The 21584-nt window shown below is 45.9% G+C and overlaps 1 protein-coding gene across 2 annotated transcripts in view; it reads left to right on the top strand.

The window, feature by feature from the left end:
- The window catches only part of Golgb1 (golgin B1), a 48253-nt gene that overhangs the window by 16610 nt on the left and 10059 nt on the right, over positions 1-21584 (top strand). For both annotated transcript variants that reach the window (XM_051149884.1, XM_051149885.1), the window contains exons 10-13: positions 3317-3431; positions 5657-5730; positions 10635-15760; positions 16616-18503. In XM_051149884.1, the coding sequence (XP_051005841.1) occupies positions 3317-3431; positions 5657-5730; positions 10635-15760; positions 16616-18503 (7203 nt within the window). The remainder of the gene's footprint in view (positions 1-3316; positions 3432-5656; positions 5731-10634; positions 15761-16615; positions 18504-21584) is intronic.

Below are 21584 nucleotides of genomic sequence, written 5' to 3' on the forward strand. Positions count from 1 at the left end.
GGTTGTGTTTTGGTTTTGCTTTCATTACTTTAAAGAGTACTTCTCAGCTATTGTGCCATGTTTTGTCTTAGATAGGAAATCTCCCTTTAAAGTTTCTTTTGCTTTTAGCATCTCAGCATTGGCTTTGAACACTGGGCTATTGATGGGCATTGGCCTCGTTTTCACTGTATTTCCTATGCTTTGAGCTCATCGACTCTGGCGGACCTCTGGGTTTCAGTTTGTTTTATTTTGGAAGCTGTTTTGTCATTATCTTTCTAAGTCCCACCCCGTTTGCATGTGTGGTAGGCCAGCTGCAGTTGTTCCAGCACTTACTGGTGCTGTTTCAATGGTTAACTTGTGCATATAGAAGAATGTTAATTTAATAACTGTCTTGATGCATCTGTTTTAATTCTAGCGTGTGTATCAGCACTGGATCTATTTATTGTGGCTTATATTTTTCTGACTTCCTTACATACCAGATAATCTTTGGTTGCCAGATACAGATTTTGAGTAGTAGGTTTATATTCTCATAAATATTTTGAAACTTTTTTTTAATGGGATTCAGCTGTTACTTGAGAAAACCTTGATCCTGCCAGGGCTCAGCGCTTCTACTGGTTGGAAGCATTTGAATCAGTGCTTGTTCATCCTGTACCACAACGTAAGATGCTTGACCGGGCACTCCACTCGATGCCCTGGGCAAAATTAGCATCCCCACATTTGCCTGTTGGGATTGGCCATACAGGAGCACAACATGCTATTCTCAAATCTGGTCAAGGAGGCAGTTTGGGTAGTTGAGTCATATTCCTGTGCTGCTGTGCAGTCTGCTGAGTCCACATGGAGAGACCCTTTGCTAATCTCCTATGTTGCATTCTATTCTGTCATCTCCCTTGAGTCTTAGCTGAGTCTGGCTAACTCAATGGACAGCCAGGCTCTGCCTATGTTACCTACTCTGGGGGTACATGGTCTGAAAACTCGTTTAAGGCATTAAGTTTATAGAACTCTCTCTCTCTCTCTCTCTCTCAACTGTGCAATCTTTTTAGTGTTAAAACTGTATCATTTAAAATGACTTGTAATGACATAGTGACATAGTGTCACCCTGTTGTTTGTGCTATATGTACTTTTATGTTAAAGTTTTAAATCTTAGCGTACACTGTATGCATTCAAAAGGTACGTGTACTTAAAACACAGTAAAGAGAAGATGCTGAGTTACTATTCACCCGCATACTTAGCATGTGCCCTGATCTTTCCTCTCTGAGGCGTGCTTTCTGTGTGATAGTGTTTTCTAGAATAACCACCAATTCTTGTAGCCAAGACTACTAGAGAAAATCCTCTTGATGCTAGCTAATATGTGCGTTTTGTTTTGTCCTTGAATGGATTTGTTCTTCTGTATTGACACTTTTCATTCAGGACATTAAAAACATATCTGCAGTCATCTGTCTTCCGTCTCCCCATAGGTTCTTCAGTAATTATTCAGATGATTGTCCCTATAGATGGAAGGGTCAGTCTCTCTTTTTGTGATGCAATCAGCTGTGGTTTTCTTTGCAGTTTTCTTGCTTTTGTTGAGTCTTTTTTCTTTTTTTCTTTCTTTCTCTTTCTCTTACATATATAAGCTTCTATGTGAGAAAAGTTTGGCCATCTTAAAATACTTTTCCTGTGTTTCTGTCCTTCCTGTCCTCTGAGGCTCCAGTTAAAGTATATTTTGGTGTTGTCCTGCGTGTCCTTGAGGCTATGGTCATTTTTCTTCCACAGTTAGACTGATTCATTTCTGTTGATCTGTCTTCAAGGTCACAGTGCATTTCTTTTACCTGTATTATTCTATCAAACCTGTCCATTGGATTTTTCATTTCATGTTTGTGATTTTCTATTCTAGATTTTCAAGCTTTTGCATTCTATAGAGTTGTTTATACGAAAAGTTCCTCTCTTTCCATACATTGCTAACATGTTATGTCTTATCACAGTTGTAACATCTTCTTTTAAAATCCTGGCGTGCAGCCGGGCATAGTAGCATAGCTTTGTAAGCCCAGAACTTAGGAGGTAGAAACAGGACATCTCAGGTTCAGGGCCATCTTGCTGAGCTATATTGTGAGGCTCTGACTAAAATAAATAAATAAATTAATTAATTTAATTTAATTTAAAAATCATGTCAAATCTGCAAAAGACGCTGGTTTTGATCATCTTTACTACAATAAATAAATAAGTCCTTGTTTGCTAATCCAAAGTTTGCATCATTTTGCAATTACTCTCTGTTGGTTATGGTTTTCCTTGAGACGGAATCACAGCATCCCATTTCTCTCTGTCATGGATGATTTTTGTATTACATACTAGATGCTATAAACGTTTTGTGTGGGAGGTTCTGTTTTATTGTTTCTAAAATTCTGAAGCATTTTGATTACTTTTTATCAGCCAGTAGCATGGACCCACACTTTACACTCTGGCCTGTGGTAGACAGCCCCTTAGGTCAGTGGGTTTGAGGCAGCCCAGTAGTTATATCACTTATTGGTCATCTGGAGTTTAGGCCGAGTTTACACAGACAGCTAGCTTCTGCTGACTGATGTTCTGACGTTCTTCCTCTGTTTGGTCACCTCACACTATAGCTTTCTTCCTCCCCAAGGCTTTCTTGTTGTTCAAGATAGAATGCCTATAGCTATTTTATTGGAGTTTTGTTTGCTTTACACATTGGAAACTAGAAACTTTTCTCTAGATAGAGGTCCCAAACCCTAAACATATCTCCTGTAATTTCTGTGAGAACTCTATAGCCTAACATAGAAATTTCCATGGAATTGCATGGAAAATTGTATAAAGTAAGCCCCACCAGGATAAAAATATGTAAAAAGACAAAATAAAGATTTAATATAGATACTTGCTTGTCATTAAGAGAGACAAGCATTCTGGATACATAAATTAAACAGAAGAACATTTTATTGTAAATGGAAAAAAATCCAACTGTGCAGAAATCGCCACTCTTCCTCCTCTTCAGTCCCTCTTTGTGCCCATTTCCTCCAGGCCTTGCTGCTTGCTGGCCTTAATCAAACCTCATCTGCCGTGCTGCGTGTGAACTGCTGAGATGTTCTGTCTTAGGCAATTGAGTTGGGATTTCTATCTTTGTAATCCAGGCTTCTGTCTTGGATTCAAAATCCAATGAACAGGAAGCTTATGGGATCTATTTTATTCTATTTTTTTTTTTTTTTTCTGTCTTCAGAATTTTAAAAGTCTCCAAAGATTCACCGAGGAGTAGATGCTGCTTTGAAAGTGTCCTCGGGGCTAGAGAACATTCGGATGGTACCAGAGGCCCCCGGGTCGTCAGTGTGGACTCACCTGTTGTCTCTCTGCACTGCAGGTGGTCACGGCGGAGGACATCACCTCCTTGCAGAGGAGAGTGGGAGAGCTCGAGAACGAGAAGGCAGCCTTGCTCCTTGGTTCTGTAGAGCTGGAGGGGCTGAAAGCTGAGAACGGTATGTAGAAATGAAAACAGTAATTCTGTCATCTTATGCCGTATGCGCCTCTGCCCTTAGCACTGTGCGTGTACACAGGGAGCTGCCTCTGTGCTCTCAGGATCTCAGGGAGCCGAGCTGGGAGTACCAAGATAAAACTAGAGCACCCTAATATCCGAGTGTAGTGCTGGTGCCTACGTCAGTGCCACGTTTTCTGGTATTCTCTGTGAGTGCTGCAGGATTTCTGAGTGGCTCGTGTTCTTTTGGGAGCATGGCCCAAATTGGACTTTGCTAAGATGTTGAATTTTTCAATAGGCAAAATGAGGAAAGAGAAATTGGCATGAGCCGGAGTGGACCCGTTGGCTTTTCCCATCTCAGCGCCCTGCTTAGACTCTTACTCTTACCTAAACTTATTAACACCTGGCAAAAAATAGCTGCTGAATAAAACCTTGCTGGGTTAAGCTGAGTGCATTAGCATTCATTCTCCTGGACTGCGGGAACAGTCAACAAGAATGAAGGTGTATCTTAGACAGTCTTCTGCTCATCATGTGCTTCGTGCGAAACCTCCTCAGCTCAGGAGCATTCGCATGTGGTGATGATGTTTCGCTGTGCTCATTTGTCCAGAGCCATGGTTCTCAACCTTCCTAACACTGCAGTCCTTTAATACAGCTTCTCATGCTGGGGTGATCCCCAACCATAACATTATTTTTGTTGCTACATTATAATTTTAATTTTGCTACTGTCATGAATGATAGTGTGAATATCTGATATGTGACCCCCATGAAAGGGTCACTAGACCTCCAGGGGGTCACAACCCACAGCTTGAGAACCACTGCTCTAGAGCACCTGACCACTGGGCTGGGCTGGGCTGTGTGAGAGTCAGAGGGGACACCATGTAAACTTCACAAAACTAGATCCAATACCTGGAAATTATGCATCATTAAAGGCATAATTGTTGAAAATACTCCCACCATTGCCAAGAAAGCCACAAATTGAGCTCATTATTTAACCCACTTATAGTACTTTTTTGGTACTTTATACATGATCCTTATTTTACCATTTTGCAAGCAGTTTCTGTCATGTTCATGTGACTTTCTCATGCTTCGTCAGTCTGTGACTTCCATTGTCTGTCCCTCCAGGGTCATTGGCCTTAAGACTTTGCTGTACCGGCTTTTGTGTCTGCTATCACAGATTACCTTTGAGTTTGTGCATGTTTGTTTCATCTTGGTTTTTTCATGTTCCTTTTTCCCTGCCATTTCTGTAGCTGTACACCTCTCTCAGGGGTTTGAAATGTCTGAGCGTAGCATATGTAACTGTTTTGAATTCATGCGTTTCATGAATATTCGTCCTCTCCTATGAGCCAGGTGCTATTCCTTACAGAGGTCAGGACAGGCCTGCCTGGGAACTTGACATTCCAGTGACTGCAATGAGGCAGCCATGTAAGGAACACTTTAATCAGGGAAAGGAGCAGAACAAATGTCAGGTGTGAGCGAACTTGATGTTTGCAGAACAGAAAGAAGCTCTGAGTTTTTGTTGTAGGGGCAATACAAGAGGAGGTTGGAGGATAAGGTAGGATGCAAAACATGCGAGCCCCACTAGGTCATGCTAAGGCATTGAGTTGTTGTATTAAAACTGTTCTCTTTCTTTAGTGTATTTAGTTTTTCAGGAAGATGACGCTGCCTGGAGTATCTCTGGGATCAGTGTTGACTAGCTTATCTTCCAGGGCGCTGAGGCCCTACGTTAGAGCTGTATGTTAAGACGTGGATTCTGATTCCAGCTGTCCGTCTAGCTCTTCACATCATGCCCCTTGTTTCCTCATTGGTCACTGGAATTACATAGCTGCCTTCTAGTGCTCAAATTTAATGTCTGAACATTAATCGAGAACGTTGTAAGTACAATTGTGCAAAAGTGCACAGCTCAAACAGTAGGGGTGTGGATAAACAAAGACAGTAGGATTCCAGATTATACCATAAAATAGCTGTCCCAGGTCACATGTCTTTGCATAGGTGGCCGTTCTACCACTGTCAGAGTATTTCTTTCACGGTCATTATCATACCGAGTTCGCCTGTGTCTGATAGCTCGTATTCTCTTGGTGTCATCAGTCTGTCATCTCCCTCAAAGTACTTTGCTGACTTCTTTCCTCTTCATTATTTTATGCATCTCAAGTAGCTTTGGCACAACTATGTCTCTGTTTTTTCAAGTGTTCCACATATACTGTCCTAAAGATACTACTTTTTGATTTTCAGAAAAACTCTCTTCTCGGATTACTCTTCTGGAGGCTCAGAATAGAGCAGGGGAGGCTGATAGCACAGTCTGTGAGGTAAGTGGCCACTTAGTACAGCACAGTGCGACCTAGACTAAGGGGACTAACTCCAACAGTTACTAGTGTTGACAGAGATTATGTTACCTGTGGAGTGAAATGACATTTAGGAGAGTCATAATTATTAGACTTTTTCATTTACTTGTTTCCAAATATTTGGATTTTTTTCCTTAGATTTATTTATTTATTATTATGTATACAATGCTCTGCCTGCATGTGCACCTACAGGCAGAAGAGGGCATCAGGTCACCTTATAGATGGTTGTAAGCCACCATGTGGTTGCTGGGAATTGAACTCAGGACCTCTGGAAGAGCAGTCAGTTCTCTTAACCTCTGAGCCATCTCTCCAGCCCCAATATTTGGAATTCTTTGTCTTGTGTATTAGTTACTTTTCTGTTGCTGTAATAAAACACTATGACCAAAACAACTTAAGGAGGAAAGAGTTTATTTTGGCTTACAGCTCCAGAGGGTCCAATTCCATCCTGGTCAGCAAGCGAGCAGTAGGCATGGCTGCAGGAGTAGAAAAGAAAGTGGTCACGTCCATCATATGCTTGGAGCATAGAGAGTGGACTAGAAATGGCTCCAGTCTTCAGACTCTCAGAGCCTGTCCCCAGTGACATACTTCCTCCACTAGCCACACCTCCTCAACCTCGCCAAATAGCACCCACCAACTGGGGACCGAGTGTTCAAATGCCTGAGCCTGTGGAGACCAGTGCCATTCAAACCACCACAGCTTGCCTCTTGTGAAGATGAACTGAAAGCTCTTGAGTGTCTCATGTCTCCCAGTTGGCAGTTCTTACTCAGGATTTTATTTCAAAGGGACCATTACAAAATTGTGGCTTTTGGGGGGCTGGAGAGATGGCTCAGTGGTTAAGAGCACTGACTGCTCTTCCATAGGACCCAGGTTCAATCCCCAGCACCCACATGACAGCTCACAACTGTCTGTAACTCCAGGATCTGACACCCTCGCACAGACATACATGCAGACAAAACAATGCACATGAAATAAAAAGATAAATTAATTAAAAACAAACAAACCAAAAAAACAAAAGTGTGGCTTTTGTAACCTGAAATTTATTCTACTTTTTAGTTCTGATTTTCCTGTATTTGTAAGTTCATCCACATACATACATGTATAAATATGATTACAGCTGCCTCTAGAATGTGTCCCTCCCAATTTCATATCTTTTTTTTATAACCCACTAAGTCACTATTACTGGTACATGCATGGGCATGGGGCCATCCATTGTGGCACAGGAAACCTACCAGTGGGGACACTCTGAAAAAAGAATGAATCTCCCTCCCGAAGCAGCCATCAAGTGCTAATAGCTTCTCAAGTTACTATCTTTTGTACTTCATATTAATCTTATCAGTAGTTAAATTGTAAACGTTGAGTTGTGTGCTTTAAAATCATATTTTCTTTTTTTTAATTTAAATAATTTTATTCAGATTACATCTCAGTTGTTATCCCCTCACTTATATCTTCCTGTTCCCTGCTCCCTCCCTCTTTCATCCTCTTACCCTCTTCTAGGTTTGTGACAGAAGGAGACCTCCTCCCCAACCAGAGCCTGTCAGGTCTCACCCTGGTAGCCTGCTTCCCCTTCCTCTGAGTGCCACCAGGCGTCCCCACCAAGGGGAAGTGATCAAATATGGGACACCAGAGTTCATGTCAGAGTCAGTCCCTGCTTTCTACACAACTGTGGAGAATGTGCTGTCCATTGGCTAGATCTGAGTAGGGTGTCTAGGTTTACTGCAACTGACACTGTAATCTTCAAGATCAGAGACACTGAAATTCTTTGTGTCCCTTACAGTGTAATACATTTAATTTGCATACTTATAACCCAAACATCACCACTTAATTATATATTACCCTATATATACATAGTCCTTCCATGAGTATTAAAATAGGTAATGATTTATTGTCAAAGTGTCCTATAACTTTCACACATTCAAGTGATATATGATTTACTAACAATTATAGGGTATTCTTTCCTGTTTTTTTTTTTTTTTTTTTTTTTTTTTTTAAGTGCTAATAGCTCCTTGATAAGAGCTCCTGCCCATCTATGCAGGAATTTTCTCTGGCTTGATCTTGTTCACGTACACACAGCTGCTGTGAGTTCATGGGTGCGGTAGCCATGAGGTGTGCAGGAGACAGCATTTCACGGCTCTCCCCATCCTCCAGCGTTTCCGTTCTTCCCATGTCTTCTGTGACAGCTCCCTCATAGCAGGGACCAGAGGCTGGTAGATAAGGACGTCCTCTTCAGCGTCTCTTCTTGGCCCTTGGAGCAACCGCAATTCTTTATAATGGAGGCATCACTGCTGGACTCAGTGTCATTGTCGGCTGCGTCGTGTTTAACCAGCCATGCTCTCACTTGATTCCTTAAGAGGTGTTGGGGAGGAGTGTAGCTTCTTAACGGGAGTGTTGCTCCACAGGCACAGAGTGAACACCCAGTGTAGACCCAAAGACACAGTTTTAGAGATTGGCAAATGCGGAGTCTTCCAGTTGAGCCAGAGGCTGCCTGTCATGGAGAATTATCAAAACTTGAGTCCAGAGCTAGTCTGCCAGGAGAATTGACTCACTCTCAGGAATAGGAAAGATTTTCTTTTTTAAAAACCCTGCCAAGGTCTCAACTGATGGAAAAAGTTCACCTGAATTAGGAAGGGTAATCTGCCTTATCCAGATTCAGGTATTTGGTGTGCAGTGTCAGGTCCTAAGTTAGAGCCCAGCAGATCTAGAACCTGGGCGTGATGGTGCAGGCTTGTAATCTCACTGAGACACAGAGGTAGATCCCTGGGCCTTGGTGGCCAGCCAGGCTACCCACTTGTGGAGAGCTCCAAGCCTTTCTCAGAAAACAAGGTGATGGCTTCTGAGGAATGACACTGAAAGTAGACCTGTGGCTTCTACATGTGGGTGTACATATATGTGGCCCCACCACATGCACACACATAAATTCATACACAAGTCTCCAACTAAAATACCTTGATAGAAAAGCGTGCAGTAGTATTTGGCTAAAGATCTAGGTACCATGATCTAAACCAAGTTACCACATAAAATTAATCATCAAACTTATATTCAGTGCCTTTTTATGGAGCCACTGAAGGCTTGTTCTCAAAATTGCCAAAGGAGACTTAATTTAGAAAATTGAAGTATTATATAGTTACAAACGGTAAGACTCTGACCAAAAAAATAAAAAATAAAAAAAATGCATCTTATGTGTCTATTACTTCTTTGTCCAATACTTCTAAGTGTTCCCTTACAAGCTTGCTGATGATTTCAGTGAAAATAAGCTATCGTGGCTTAAAAAAACATCAACACAGTTAAGAAAGATTGGAATCTGGTAAGATAATGAAAAACAAAAGAAGCAGAAAATAAATAGCAAACAATAGGAAAGAAAGGTGATTTTTGGTTTTTCAAGACAGGATTTCTTTGTGTCACAGCCAAGGCCAAAGAAAGGAGATCTTAAAACATAGAAATTGCACAGAAAAGCTGACTGGAGATCACAGAGATTAAATAGAAAAGACTGCTAAAAGAAGAAAGTTCAGGGAAAGAGGAAGAAAGACTAAGGGGAATGTCCAAAGAGAGCAGAGTTCTCTGGTTCTCTGCCCTCCTGGTGCAGATGACTTGAGTCTTTAGTCAAAAAATGACCTGAACCCTGAACCCTGAACCCTGAACCCTGAACCCTGAACCCTGTAGATATTGTAGGGAATGAGGGAAGAGAATGAAAGAATGATATGTTGTTTGTTTTGTTTTGTTTTGTTTGTTTTACTGTATCAGACTTTCCTATCTGTAGGGCTGGGAACATGATGTGACATAAAGAACTTACAGAGGAGCTTCCCCTGTGCCTGGTACTGAGCTCTATGAAGTATGGTCTCCATAATGCAGGGAACAAAGAAACATAAACCATTAAGACAGCACTTATGAAAAATGATGAGATTAGAGACATGTACTACTATACTATGCCTGGCATTTACATGGGTGTGGAGGATCTAAACTCAGGTCCTCATGCCTGCTCAGCAAGCGCATTTTCCAGTGAGCCACGCCCACATTTCCCCCTTGGGCATCTGTATATGACGTGTGTGTGTGTGTGTGTGTGTGTGTGTGTGTGTGTGTGTGTGTGTGTTTGCTTGTACCTGTGGAGACCAGAGCTCCCTGTCAGCTTTCTTCCTTGATTGCTCAACATTGTATTTTTTGAGACAAAGTTTCTTACTGAACCTTAACTAATTAAATACATTGTAAGACTTACTCATTTTCTTTCCCAAGCAAACAACTGTAGAGATGACATGGATTGAGTAGCCAACATAGATATCGGTAACATTCTGTCTCATATTTGCCACATGGGTCCATAATATCACGCCCACATCGCAGCACAGCTCGCCTTGAACTTTCTGACCCTGCTAACTTGTCTGCATCTGCTTGTGTGGTGATCTACTTGTCAGTGCTAGTGCCTGTTGTTTAATTTTACAGCTTTCTTATTTCAGTAAATTGCTTAGGAAAACCTCCTTATTTTTTGGTGTGGGATGAGAGACTTAACTCATTTTGTGCTTTTTTTTTTTTTTTTTAAAGCAGAAATAACCAGGTGTTTTAACCTAAAAGAAGAGTTTTGTTTTGTTTTTTGTTTGTTTTTTGGAATGGGAACTATCTAAAAAAAATGGATTCCAAGCTTCCTTGGGCCCTTTTGACTAGAAAGAGACCTCAGTGGGGCAGTCTGAATCTTGAACATTCAGTTTGGGAGTTACAGAGCTTGACAAATTTTAACAGTTTTGTGGCATAAAAGAAGTTTGGACCAAAAGGTTGCAAGTTGTAGAAAATTCATGAGATGCTAGTTAGCATTGTACTGTTTTTAATCCTGTGTGACATATTTGACTAAGACTTTCCTTGGTGTTTCTTTGCTTCTTTTTTAAAAGGTCAGCACTGCTGGTGTTACTCTGCTCAACCAGACTGATTCTGGTACTGAAGAAAGAGGGCAGGATGTCCTAGAGAACACATTTTCTCAGAAGCACAAAGAACTATCAGTTTTATTAGTGGAAATGAAAGAAGCCCAGGAGGAAATCGCATTTCTTAAGTCCCAGCTGCAGGGCAAGAGGCCTGAGAGGTACTATGAGGTCCTCGACCAGAAAGAAGGGGAGCTGATGGGGAGTGAAGGACTGCCCTCCGTGGCAGCAGGAGAGGCGAGTGAGGAGAGCTGCGTCCCAACAGTTGGAAAAGAGGAACAGGTGAGCCCTGAAGATCGGCTGCAAACATCTGAGGCAGGATCTCCAAATAGCTCTGGAATGTCCCCAAAGCTGGACAGTGTGGACAGATACCCTGTACCAGATATCTGTCAGTGTCACCAGGGTGAATTGGAAACGCTTAAAACTCAAGTCGTGGAGCTTGAGAGAAGCCTTCATAAGGCAGAAGAAATGTACGAGAAAAATTTAGATGAGAAAGCTCAGGAAATTAGCAGCCTGACCCAGCTTATCGAAGACCTTAAGAAGAGTGCTGAGGCTTCCCATAGCACTCTCACTGCTTTGTCTGAAGAAAGAGACCAGCTGCTTTCCCGCCTGGAGGAGCTTGACGTCTTAGTAGAGCTGAGGGCTCAGGTCCAAGCCCTGGAGACCAGCCTCGCTGACGCAGAGAAGCAAAGAGCTCTGGACTATGAAAGCCAGAGGACTCAGCAGCACGTGCTCACGGAGCAGATCCACAGCCTGAGCATAGAAGCCAGGTCTAAGGAGGTGAAGATCGAAGCTCTGCAGAGGGAGCTGGATGCTGTGCAGCTGCGGTTCTCCGAGCAGGGCGCCCAGGTCAAGAGCCTGCAGAGCCAGCTGCAGAAGAAGGAAGGCGAGGTGTCGGCAGGGGCAGAGCGCGTGAAGGACATCTCCAACGAGATGGAAGGACTGTCGCAAGCTCTGTCACAGAAGGAACTAGAAATAGCCAGGATGAACCAGCTCTTGCTGGAGAAAAGGAGAGACGTGGAGACACTCCAGCAAACCATCCAGGAGAAGGACCAGCAAGTGACAGAGCTTAGCTTCAGCATGACAGAGAAGGTAGTTCAGCTTAACGAAGAGAAGTTCTCCCTTGGCGTTGAGATTAAGACTCTGAAGGAGCAGCTCAACTTACTGTCCAGAGCTGAGGAGGCAAAGAAAGAGCAGGTAGAGGATCAGGAAGCTGTCTCCAGCCTTAAACACAGCCAGGACGAGTCGAGCCCCGAGGGGCTGCTGAGCAAAGAGGGCCTGCAGCAGGAGCTGGAGCGCCTGAGGAGAGAGAGTGAGCAGACCAAGCGGAAACTCCAGGCAGCGCTGATTAACAGAAAGCAGCTGCTCCAGAGAGTTAGCGCACTGGAGGAAGAGTTAGCCCAGGCGAGAGAGGAGCCTAGCAGGGAGACTCCACCTGCGGAGAGTGAGAGGAGAAAGCTGGAGGAAGACAGAGAGAACAAAGATGACCCAGAAAAGTGTGGGGCTTCTAAGTGGCAAGAAATAGAAGTTTCTTTAAAGCAGACAATATCTGAGAAAGAAGTGGAACTAGAGCATGTAAGGAGAGATTTGAAAGAAAAGACGGCAGTGGAAGAAGAATTACAGGCTCTGGTCCAGCAGATGAAGCAGAACTTGCAGGATAAGGCAAAGCAAATAGATTTGCTTCAGTCAGAGATCACTGAAAACCAAGCAACTATTGAGAAATTAACCACAGGTGCCAAGGATGCTGGGGATGGAGGCTCTGCAGCGCCTGTGGTGAGCAGCCCGCCCAGTGCAGGCGGCGGGGAACACGGGAAGCCAGAGTTGGAGGGAAAGATACTAGACCTTGAAAAAGAAAAGGAACAACTTCAAAAGAAGCTTCAAGAAGCCTTAACTTCCCGAAAGGCGATTTTAAAAAAGACACAAGAGAAAGAGAAACATCTCAAGGATGCGCTCGAGGGGCAGAAGGCTGCTTGCCGTCGCCTCCAGGAGCAGCTTGATGAGCAGAGGAAGGAAAACGAGAACACTGGGGACCAGCTACGGCAGTGCCAGATGCACACCCAGGAGTCTGCAGACAGACAGCTCCCCAGCGCTGACCAGCAGGAACCTGCTCTTCCCACTCAAGGTTTAGGAGTTTCTCTGGAAGATGCAGAACAGCAGCTCACCCAGCCTACTTCAGAGCCCGGCTTACACGCAGCTCGTCCTCCTCACCCCAGAGAGACAGACCCTCTGCAGGCTCCTGTTTCTGTTGCCCAGCTTGAGGCCCAGCTGAAAGAAATGGAGGTTGAGAAAGAGGAGCTGGAATTGAAAGTTAGTTCTATAGCAAGTGAGCTGACTAAAAAGTCAGAGGAAGTATTCCTGTTACAAGAGCAGACAAGTAAACAGGCTCTGGAAATCGAGAATTTAACGGCAGCATCCCACGAAGCTGAGGCCCACGCAGAAAGGCTGAAGCAGGAATTGGAAAGCAGCCAGTTGGAAATTGCTGGCCTGGAACACCTGAAAACGTTACAGTCTGAGCTGGGTGACCTGCAAAAGCGCATGAGCCAGAAGGAAGACGAGGTCAGCCATCTCGCTGGACAGCTTAGTGAGAAAGAGCAGACCCTCTGCACAGTACAGTCGGAGATGGCGGAGCAGGAGCGCTTAATCAAGGCTCTGTACACACAGCTGGAAGTGCAGGCCAAGGAGCACGAGGAGAGGCTGCAGCAGGCCCAGCTGGAGCTGTGTGAACTGAAGCAGAAGCCGGAAGAGACTGAGGAGGAGACTAAAGCCAAGCTCCAGATGCAGAGGAAACTGCAGGCCGCCCTCATCTCCCGGAAAGAGGCGCTCAGAGAAAACAAGAATCTGCAGGAGGAGTTGTCTGCAGCCAGGGATGCTGTTGAACGCCTGACCCAGTCGCTGGCCGCGGGGGAAAGCCAGGTCTCTGCTCAGAGTAAAGAGAAAGATGCACTCCTAGGGAAGTTAGCCCTCCTTCGGGAAGAAAGAGACAAACTCATTGTGGAAATGGACAGGTCTTTGCTGGAAAATCAGAGCCTTGGTGGCTCCTGTGAAAGCCTGAAGCTGGCCCTGGAGGGTCTCACTGAGGACAAGGAAAAGCTGGTGAAGGAGCTTGAATCCCTGAGGAGTTCCAGGGCTGCCGAGAGCGCCGATTGGCAAGGGAAGCACGAGGAGCTGCAGAAGGAGTACGAAGTTCTTCTGCAGTCCTATGAGAACGTGAGCGACGAGGCGCAGAGGGTGCAGCAGGTGCTGGAAAGCGTGAGGCAGAGCAAGCAAGAGCTCTATGGAAAGTTAAGAAGCGCCGAGACAGCCAAGAGGGGCACAGAGCAGCGGCTGCTGGATGCGGAGCAGGAGATGGAGGAGATGAAGGAAAAGATGAGGAAGTTTGCCAAGTCTAAGCAACAGAAGATCCTTGAGCTGGAGGAGGAGAACGAGCGGCTTAGAGCAGAGGCCCAGCCTGGAGGAGCAGCCAAAGAAAGCACGGAAGCCCTTCTTTCTTCCAACTCCAGCCTGAAAGAGGAGCTAGAAAGGGTCAGACTGGAGTATCAAGCCCTTTCTCAGCAGTCCAAGGCTTTAATGGCGGAGAAAGACATTCTGAGCGAAGAGATCCGAGACCTAAAGCGTCAGGTAGAAGACCGCGTACTGAAACCAGCTAGCCCAGAGGCCACGGAGAACCCGGATGAGCGAAAGAATGCCATTGAGGATGCACCACAAGCTGTGGTGAGCAAGTCTCCAGAGCAGGATTCTCTGTGTGTGAGCACTAAGCTTGAAGATGCGGAGGCCATCCCGTCAGCTCCCAGCCCCAGGTCTGGCACCAGTGGGCCGTTGAGCTCACAGGATGACCTCTGTAACCACCTGCAACAGCTCGATCAGCTTAAGGGAAGAATTGCTGACTTAGAGCTAGAGACACAGAAAGACAAGGAGCTTCACCAGACTTTAGAAAGTGAGAAAAATGCCCTACTTGGTCAGCTGTCTGCAAAGGATAGGGAACTAAAGGTGCTCGAAGAAGAAGTCGCCAAAGTAAACCTGTTAAACCAGCAAATCCAAGACGAACTCTCCAGAGTTACCAAGCTCAAAGAGACAGCAGAGGAGGAGAAGGATGACTTGGAGGAGAGGCTGATGAATCAGCTGGCGGAACTTAATGGGAGCATCGGCAACTATTACCAGGATGTTACGGATGCCCAGATAAAAAACGAGCAACTAGAATCTGAAATGCAGAACCTTAAAAAGTGTGTGAGTGATTTGGAAGAGGAAAAACAGCGGCTGGTCAAGGAAAAAAGCCAGGTGGAGTCTGAAATCCGAAAGGAGTGTATGGAGAAGATGCAGGGAGCACAGAAAGGGCCTGGCAGCAAGAGCCACGCCAAGGAGCTCCAGGAGCTGTTGAAGGAAAAACAGCAAGAGGTGCGGCAGCTGCAGCAGGACTGCATCCGGTACCAAGAGAGGATCAGCGCTCTGGAGAAGACTATCAAGGCCTTAGAGTTTGTTCAGACCGAATCCCAAAAAGATCTGGACGTAACGAAAGGCGATCTGGAGCAGGCGGTAGAACACCGCAAAAAGGCGCAAGCGGAATTATCCAGCTTCAAAGTACTGCTCGATGACACCCAGAGTGAAGCCGCGAGGGTGCTAGCGGACAACCTGAAGTTGAAAAGGGAACTTCAGGCCAACAACGAGTCCATCAAGAGCCAGATGAGACAGAAAGACGAAGATCTCCTTCGAAGGCTGGAGCAGGCAGAAGAGAAGCGGCTGAAAGAGCAGAAGGGCATGCAGGAGGAGCTGGAGGCTCTGCACAGAGAAAAGGCCCGCGTGGAGGAGGCGCTGGCAGACACGCGGGCCACGCTGAGCCGCAAAGACAAGGACACGAAGCAGCTGCGGGACACCTTGGACAGCACTGTGGCCCAGCTGGCCGCCTTCACCAAGAGCATGTCGTCCCTCCAGGATGACCGCGACAGGGTCATCGATGAAGCTAAGAAATGGGAGCAGAAGTTTGGTGATGCCATTCAAACCAAAGAGGAAGAAATCAGACTCAAGGAGGAAAACTGCGTGGTTCTGAAGGACCAGCTTCGACAAATGACCATCCACGTAGAGGAATTGAAGATTAACATCTCCAGGTAAGCACGAAACCCTTTTTCCCCCTCCAGAGATAAGGGTGAAAGCAAAAAAGTTTTTAAACTGCCTTTATTTGTTTTATTATTTTACTTATTATTTCTTTATTACAGAACCAATTTTTGTTTTAAATTCCCTTAGAACGTATATCCTTTCCCTTCTGACCCTTTTGCCGTTTTTTGTAACTTCTTGTTATGTGTTAGCATAAAATCATTAACATAAAATTGCTGACATCTTTTCCCCATATCTCTGTTATGAGTTGGCACAGGATTCTCGTCCTTTCCATTTTCACTCTGGATATCTTGACAGCCTGACTGCCTTTGTCTAGGTTCCTCCCGCTTACTCCCAATGGATTGCTTTCGTGTCCTCAGTGGCCTTCTCCTCCCTTCGCCACAGTTGGCGTCAGCAGTTCTCCATATGCCAAGCTCCGGAGCCGACAGAGCCTCCACCCTGAGTGCCCCTCCCCTTCTGTTTCCTTACTGTTTCTTTTGCCACGATTCTAGCTTTAAAGAAACCCGATGTTAGCTTGTCTGGAGCAAAGTAGAACCAGACAGTGGGGGTTGGGAGCTGATTTACTTTTCAGTGTCTCCAACAGGATCACTAAAAGAAGGAACACAGCTTCATGATTCAGATCTCTGTGATGTCTCTTTAATATGTTATTTTTTTTCTGTGTGGTAGGTCTTGTCAGTACACGTGTATACGTACATGTATCAAAGAACTGAGAGCTCTATTAAAACCTTTAATCATGAATATTGACTGACCCATAGATTAGTCTGGTGTGTGTCATACAGTTAATGTCATTTCTTTGCCCTCTCCCGTCTTCTCTCTCACTCCTCCTCCCCCTGTTCCTCTCCCTTTAGGCTTGAGCATGACAAGGAAATGTGGGAGTCCAAGGCCCAGACAGAGCTCCAGCATCAACAGAAGGTTTGCGAGAACCTGCAGGGGAAAAACAAAGAACTGATGGCCCAGTTAGAGGAAACCCGACACCTATACCACAGTTCTACAGAGGAGTTAACTAAGTTGGAATCAGAACTGAAGAGTCTCAAAGAGCAGTCAGCTGACTTAAGTGACTCTTTAGAAGAATGTAAATCACATAAAGAAACCCTGGAAGAGATCATAAAGCAACGAGAAGCTGCCATCCAGGACTGTAAGTTCAGTTCTGAGCAACTGGAGAGTGATCTGAGGGCCTCCAGGGAGCTGACCAGTAGGCTGCACGATGAAGTCAACGAGAAGGAGCAGAAGATTCTAAGCCTGCTCTCTGGCAAGGAAGAGGCCGTCCAGGTAGCTGTTGCCGAACTGCAGCAGCAACACAGGAAAGAGATCAAGGAACTAGAAAATCTCTTGTCCCAGGAGGAAGAGGAGAACGCTGCCTTAGAAGATGAAAACAAAAAGGCTGTTGAGAAGACCAACCAGCTCACGGAAGCGCTCGAAAACGTCAGAAAGGAGAGCCTCGAGCAGAAGGCTCAGTTGGATTCCTTCGTTAAGTCTATGTCCTCCCTCCAGAGTGACCGAGAGCGCGTACTGAGTGACTACCAGCAGCTGGAAGCGCGGCATCTCTCTGTCATCTTGGAAAAAGACCAGCTCATCCAAGATGCAGCCGCAGAGATCAATAAACTGAGGGAAGAGATCCGAGGGCTGCGGGGCCACATGGATGACCTCAACTCCGAGAACGCCAAGCTGGATGCCGAACTGCTCCAGTACAGGCAAGACCTGAAGGAGGTGATCGCCATCAAGGACTGCCAGCAGAAGCAACTCCTGGAGGCTCAACTACAGCAAAACCAGGAGTTGAGAGATGAGTGTGCAGACTTAGAAGAAAAGCTGAAGGGGGCAGAAGCAGCAAAGCAGAGCCTGCAGAGGTGCTCTGATGCCCTCCACGCAGAGAAGCAGGGTCTGTCTAAAGAGGTGGAGTACTTGAAGAGACAGTTGACAGCCTTGCAGGAAGAAGGTCCCCTAGGTGTCTGCCATGCCCAACTGACAGTAAAGGAAGAGGAGGTTCAGAGGTTAAATATGGCGCTCTCCTCTCAGGAGAAGAGAAGGGCAGCTCTGGAAGAGGAGTTAGCGTGTGTTCAGAAGGACGCTGCCAGGAAGGTCAGTGAGATTGAGGACAAGCTGAGGAAGGAGCTGAAGCACCTCCATCATGACGCAGGGATCCTGCGAAACGAAACAGAAACAGCAGAGGAGAGGGTGGCCGAGCTGGCGAGAGACCTGGTCGAGATGGAGCAGAAGCTGCTTGTGGTAACCAAAGAGAAGAAAGAGCTCACGGCGCAGATTCAGTCTTTCGGAAGGGCAATGAGCTCCTTGCAGGACAGCAGAGACCGCGCCACCGAGGAGCTCGGGGGCCTGAAGAAGAAGTACGAAGCCAGCCTGAAGGAGCTGGCCCAGCTGAAAGGGCAGGAGGACGTAAGCAGCGAGAGGGGCGTCCTCTCCCAGGCTGCCTTGCCCCAGGCCGCTGCCGAGAACGGTGTGTCCCACCTCGGCAAACTGAACCAGCAGCTCATGTCCAATGATGAGCAGTTGCTTCACTTATCGTCACAGCCAGGAGAGCCTCACGACCAAATGCAGTCCTTTGCCAAGGCCATGGCCAGGCTACAGGAGGAGCGAGATCACCTGTGGAGTGAGCTGGAGAAAGTCCGCAAGTCCGAGGAAGGGAAGCAGAGGGCTACAGCCCCTTCACCTGCCTCCAGCCCCGCGGAAGTACAGAGCTTGAAAAAAGCCATGTCCTCACTCCAGAACGACAGGGATCGACTAGTGAGTGTGTACTCCAGATCTGTGCTTGTGAGGCTGGGGCCAGTCTTTACATTCGTTTTCATTCCCATAGAAGAGGATAAATGATTCTGTCCCTAGAATCTTTGTATAAAATCACCCACAATGCCGCACATTCCACAGATCGCCTGGGTCTTACGGGGAGCAGTATGTGTGCTTTTACCATTTCAAACTTGAGGACTCTTCCTTGCATAGAATCTGCATTGGTTATGAAGGATTAAAAGATAGCGTGCTGCTTTGCACATCCTGTAAGTGGTTCCAGAATTTCAAGCAGGTTCACTGGAGTAAAGCACGGAGTTGGTCGCTCCGCGTCTTTTCACGGCGGCAGTTGAGCCCTTGATCATGCACTAGATCAGGATAGTAAAGACTTAGCGTGTCAGGAAAGGCGTTAAGTGCGAAAGGATTTCTTATAAGCATCACTAGGCATGGCTTGCGCTTAGGAGGCTGGTGTGAGTTCAAGACTATGTAGTGAGGCTGTCGCAAAAACAGTGTAAAACCACTAGTCAGCCAAGGACGGTTTGCAAGTGAGCTATTGCCCATGTCCGTCCTTCCTTCCTTCCTTCCTTCCTTCCTTCCTTCCTTCCTTCCTTCCTTCCTTTGCCGCTACTGGAATTGATCCCAAGGCTCATGCATGCTAGGCAAGCCCTGTCCCACTGAGCTACATCCCTAGCCCTTTTCACTTATTTTGAGACAGACTTGCTAAGCTCCTCATGCCAATGGTGTGAGTCAGGGTCCTCCCTCCTCAGTGCCTAAGCAGATCCAATTGCAGATACACAGCACTGTTTCTGTTTCCGCTCAGTTTCTGTAAACTAACTTTTTTCAAAAATGGAGAAAGTTGGTTGGAGAGTGAGCTTGTCTTGTACTGGAGTTTGAGTCACAGAACCCTTGTTTAAAAAGCCATCTTTGAGGGTCGATGTGCTGGCTTTTTTTTTTTTTTTAAGGCCATTTCCCTATTTCTATAACTTGCAGTGATATTCTGTTTCTTAAAACTGTCACTCTGGTTTTATTCCATTTAACCATCAAGGTATTTTAATCTGTTCAAATATCCCTTCTTTCACCTTCAACATCCCATGGTAAGGTTCTTGACGTTCATCGGTTGCTGACAACACTGCTTCCGGCATGTAACCTCTCCAGTAGGTGGCAAGTAGACTTCTGGATAAGTCACTGTGAAGCTCTTCCTCTTGTGACTGCCCTGCTCGGGCGCCTTTAAAGGTACATGATGGGCTAGAAGAAGCGTAGGGTCCCTCCCTTGGTCGGCCAGTCAAGACTCGGTGATTCGTCCTCATCCTTTCAGCCTTTTCCTTGTTCCTCAGCATGCAGACCGCGTCAGCACACAGCCATCCCAGCCAGCACGTCCTACCCACATCGCCATCCTGTTGGCTGGAATGTCCTCCTCACCGCTTCCTTTTGAGGGTCATTCCAGAGCTCAGGTCCTCTCGCCACACTCCCCAAGTTCTTGATTCTGTTCTGCCTTCCTGCTTCCAAGTGCTCGTCCTGCCATTTGCCTCATGTTGGCCGTGCACAAGTGCCTGGGCCACGGGGCCTCTCCCCAGCCCTCAGCTCGATTTCCTGACCCCATTTGATGGTTTTGGTTTTGCCATCATGTTCTTTTAGTTGTTGTTAGCTATTTTGTATGTATAGATATTTTGTCTGCATGTGTGTCTGTGCATGACATGCCAGTGTGTCTATCGTCCTTGCACGTATAGTTGTAAGCACCGTGTAGGTACTGGGAATTGAACTCTTCCTCTGGAAGAGTAGACAATGCTCATAACCACTGAGCCATCCTATTATTATGTTATTAATTTGTAAGAAATTACATTTTTTCTTGTTTTTTTTTTAAATGTATTTTTTCCTTGTTTCATGGGTGCATTATCCAGTTTGTGGTGTTTTGCTTTGTTGGTATTTTTGTGTGTATGTGTCTATGAGTGTCTGGCATGTGCAGGTAAAGGCATCAGAATTATAGGCAATTAGTTGTGAGCTGCTCAACATGAGAATTGAACTGGGGTCCTCTGGAATTGCAGCAAGAGCTTGTAACTGCTAAGCCATCTCTCCACCCCATCCTGTTTTTGAAACAGGCTTGTTATACAGCTGAGGCTGGCCCAGAAAGTTCAATAATAGTGCGAGCTGACCCCAAACTCAGTCTTTTCTGCACCAGCCTCTCAAAGGCCAGGATTACAGGTGTGTGCTTCCACACCCAGCTGTGACTTCTTCTTTTAGTGAGTTTTGTTGTTTTGGGTTTTTTGTTTGTTTGTTTGTTTTTGTTTTTGTTTGTTTGCTGCCATAATGTTTCTGGTCGCCAGCATTCTCCCTCAAGTCTTTCATCGCACGAGGTTTTCCTCTGCTATTGTGTTAACTCACCCTCTTTGAGCAGTTGCTTTTCATCCCTCATGTTAGCCTTCCTTTAGACAAAGAGCAATCATTGCTTCATCTTCACATGAAGAGCCAGAATCTAAAATCCTTATGGAGGTACTTGGTGTGAGTTCACTGTGGTGTGATCTTGTTGAGTTTATTAATTGTGGTCCCCAAGTTTGCGTCTTTAGTTCCTCAGCATCTGATCAGATCTTTGAGAGATCTTTCATCTCCTGTATAGAAGGAAACCCGCATCTCCAAGCTGATTAGGGACAGGTGGGTGGCGCTCACAGCATACGCCACCAGTCTCTGTTGTTGTAGAGCCGTGCTGTGCTTGCTACTGGGCCTGGTAGTGTCCTGCTCCAGGCGCACGTCCTTTCCCTTTCCCAGAGAGTAAGCTAGCCGTTCAGCGAGGTACCAAGAAGTCAGAACCAAGAGGGGTTTAGAACGCTATTCCTTCTGAAGCAGCTCTGCTCTCACCCTCCTCCTCCCGGCTCCCGCCTCCCTCCAACCTCATCACCGTTTTTTCCAGTGCTGTCTGGCACTGTTAACTCCTGAGAGCTTTCAGGATGCTGCAGAGTAAGCTCTGGTGGTCCTTGGCTTCTCGACCACCCACTGGAGGTCCAGCTATCTCCGAGGTGTTAAGTCAGTCACCACCGTTCATCTGCCTTTCAGCCTCCAGAGTGTGTTGCTGCTGACATGACCTTTGTTGTCTTC

This window comes from Acomys russatus, chromosome 8, assembly GCF_903995435.1.
Source record: "Acomys russatus chromosome 8, mAcoRus1.1, whole genome shotgun sequence".
In the NCBI taxonomy this organism is placed as follows: Eukaryota; Metazoa; Chordata; class Mammalia; order Rodentia; family Muridae; genus Acomys; species Acomys russatus.